We start from the raw sequence: 2,567 nt of genomic DNA on the forward strand, positions 1-2,567 counted from the left end.
CCAGTAGCAAGTGTTGGCTGGGCGTCTCTGGGCTGCCTGTTGCTGGTGGTCACAGACCTCACGCTCCCACTCAACTACTGCCCATTCGCAGGCCCCAGTCTGGTGTCTGTCACCTTCTGAGCCCCTGGCGGGGTTGGGGGACTGCAACTGGAGGGCTGGCTGTGTGGCAGTGATGTGGGGTAAAGGATCCCCCGTGACTCCAAGGCCTGACTATTGGTCTATCGGTTTCTCCTGTTTGCTCTTCCAGAGAACGCGGCCACGACACGTGGCTCCAGAGACTGCTGGGGGCCCCAGTGCCCAGGGCTCCGGGCCCTGAGGGGGAGCTGGATTTGCGTGGAGTCGTCCTCAGGATCATCCCCTAAACTGGACTCTTGGAAGAAATGGGCCAGATTTGGTCCCAGCAGAATTGCTTTTACTCCACTACACGCTGGGGCTGCTGTCTGCCCTCAGGGTGCTGGCGTTGGAGGTGGGCCACTTCCCGGGGTCGGCAGACGTCGGGTGGCCCAGGAACCCCGCTCTCTCGGTATAGCCCTTTCCACTCTGGCATTTCATTGAATCCTCGTTCCAAGAACAGACGAGGAAAGAGAGACGAGGCGATGGCCGACTCTCCTGTATGGAGCACAGTACCTGGCACCCAGGCCGCGCCATGCACACCTCCAGGAACCCCTTCTGGAGCGTGGGGAGAGTCACCAGCTGCCAAGCAGCCCCCCAAGATGCTGGTCAGCAGGGAGGTGTCTGAGGAGCACCCTGCCACTGCCCCGTCTCTGAAGACCACTCCCCACCCTCACAGGAAGAGAAAGGTAGCCGTGGTCCAGTGTTACCAGAGAAGCCTCGTCCCTAAGACCGGCGCCCAGAGAGCTGGATCCCCCACGGAATCCGGCTCCTCCAGAAGCAAGTCTGCCTTCCCCAGGCCCTGGTCCTTCCCCACGCCTGTGGTGGGGGCTGGGGGCACAACTCCTGGGTCTCCCACGGAGAGCTTCTCCAGTGCAGGCCCTCCAGGGGATTCCAGCATCTCTGGGATAGCGACCAAGAAGGACCCAACTGACCCAGGGAGCAGTCAGCCCCTGGGGACTCTGAAGAGTGAGCACTGCGCAGAGTCCTGGGGGGACGGGGACTGGCTGGGGGCTCCGGAGAACAGTCCTCCTCAGCCACTGGAGAGTGAAAGGGGATGCTGTTGCCTGCAGGGCCGTGCTGTCCCCTCCAGGAAGGAAGCAGCATCCGTGCTGTTTTCTGTGGAGGCCGAGCAGCGGCTGCTGAGAGCCATGGGGTGGCAGGAGCCTGCCGGAGACGAGAACTTCCTTCCCCTGACGGAGGAGGAGGTCTGGCAATTCCTAGATGAAGTGCACCAGCTCAGAAGGCAAAGGCAGCAGAAGGGCTGCCTCGCCCACCTCGCTGCTGGGAGAAGCCAGGCCAAGGCCAGCTTTGAGCATTCCACCCGGGAGGCTGAGAGCAGCGACACCCCGGATGACGAGGACTGGGTGTAGGGGCAGAAATGCTCGCGGGGACACAAGACCCGTGGACTTTGGCTGGTGGGGGGTGGGAGTGGTGGAGGCACAGTGGGCTTTGTCACTGTCAACAGCCACCTGATTGTGACCCTTTCCGGGGAAGGTCCTACGCTATTTGCATTTGGCAAATGGGTTATTGGTGTAGCCTTGGTCTTCAGGGCAGCTGGATGAATAAATGCTTAATAAACTTTGTTTTTCATTTGCAATTTCAAAATAGTTGCCTGGATGGCTTGCTTTTCAGGTTTAAAGATGTGGCTATCCCACGTTCCTTCATGCCGGGGGTGGGCGGATTGCATAAAATAACTATGTTGGCATCAATGTCTTGTGATCGGGGAGTGAAGATAGCCCGCTTCATCGCTGCCAACGGCAAATGCCTCTCAGACTTCGGGTTTGCCTGGTGGATGTTCTTCCTGGGGTGGTATAGCTTTGAGCTTTTGCACACTGGGTGTGTGTGTTGAGTGGGTGGAGGAAAGGCCCCCCAGCTCCTAGGCCAGGATGCCTGGGACCACTCTGGGTGCCGGGGAGAACCCCAGGGCAAGAGGGACGATTTCAAAGGCATAGACGATGCTCAGTTTCACATTCAGGCTGGTTTAATTTCCACCTCCCCACCCACCCCCGTGGAATCCGCTCAGCGTCCCCGCCCTCTCCCCGTTTCCATCCCTTCTTCCGGCCGCACCCTCTGGACTGTCAGGAAGTGAGGCCGTGCTTCCTGTGACAGAGCTGACTCTTCCCTCATGCGAGTGAGCAGTTCTAAGCAGAAGGGTGACAGAGAGCCTGGTGGCAGCGATGGCCCCTGTCTCTGACGAGTAGCCGAGTTTGGGCTCTGTGTCACATTTTCTCCCCTTTCCAGGCCTTCGGCTGGGGTCCTCAGGGAAGTGGGCAGTGGTACCCAGCACCATCCTGTTCTCCCGGTCTCAGAGTGTGGAGAGGAATGCTTGGCAGCTCGTTCCTGCCAAAAGTTGTATTTTTCATCATTGCTACATTGCACCCTGTCTGGCTCGTCTCCTCCCCGAGACCCCTCTGCAAGGGGATCTCCAGTGGCCTACTAATGGGCTTTGAGTT

General features: G+C 59.3%; 1 protein-coding gene across 1 annotated transcript; it reads left to right on the forward strand.

Annotated features, from left to right (window-relative positions):
* Positions 1-596: 596 nt before the first annotated feature.
* Positions 597-1,484, forward strand: LOC101648422 (vasculin-like protein 1). The gene has a single exon (XM_013008351.1). It carries the CDS (start codon positions 597-599, stop codon positions 1,482-1,484), a length of 888 nt encoding a protein of 295 aa, XP_012863805.1.
* Positions 1,485-2,567: the final 1,083 nt, after the last annotated feature.

Source organism: Echinops telfairi, unplaced genomic scaffold, assembly GCF_000313985.2.
Source record: "Echinops telfairi isolate 266 unplaced genomic scaffold, ASM31398v2 ScPeMD7_5592;HRSCAF=6446, whole genome shotgun sequence".
Lineage (NCBI taxonomy): Eukaryota > Metazoa > Chordata > Mammalia > Afrosoricida > Tenrecidae > Echinops > Echinops telfairi.

Coding starts and splice junctions, on each gene's coding strand:
- LOC101648422 (XM_013008351.1), top strand. CDS start 597: ATGGCCGACTCTCCTGTATGGAGCACAGTACCTGGCACCCAGGCCGCG.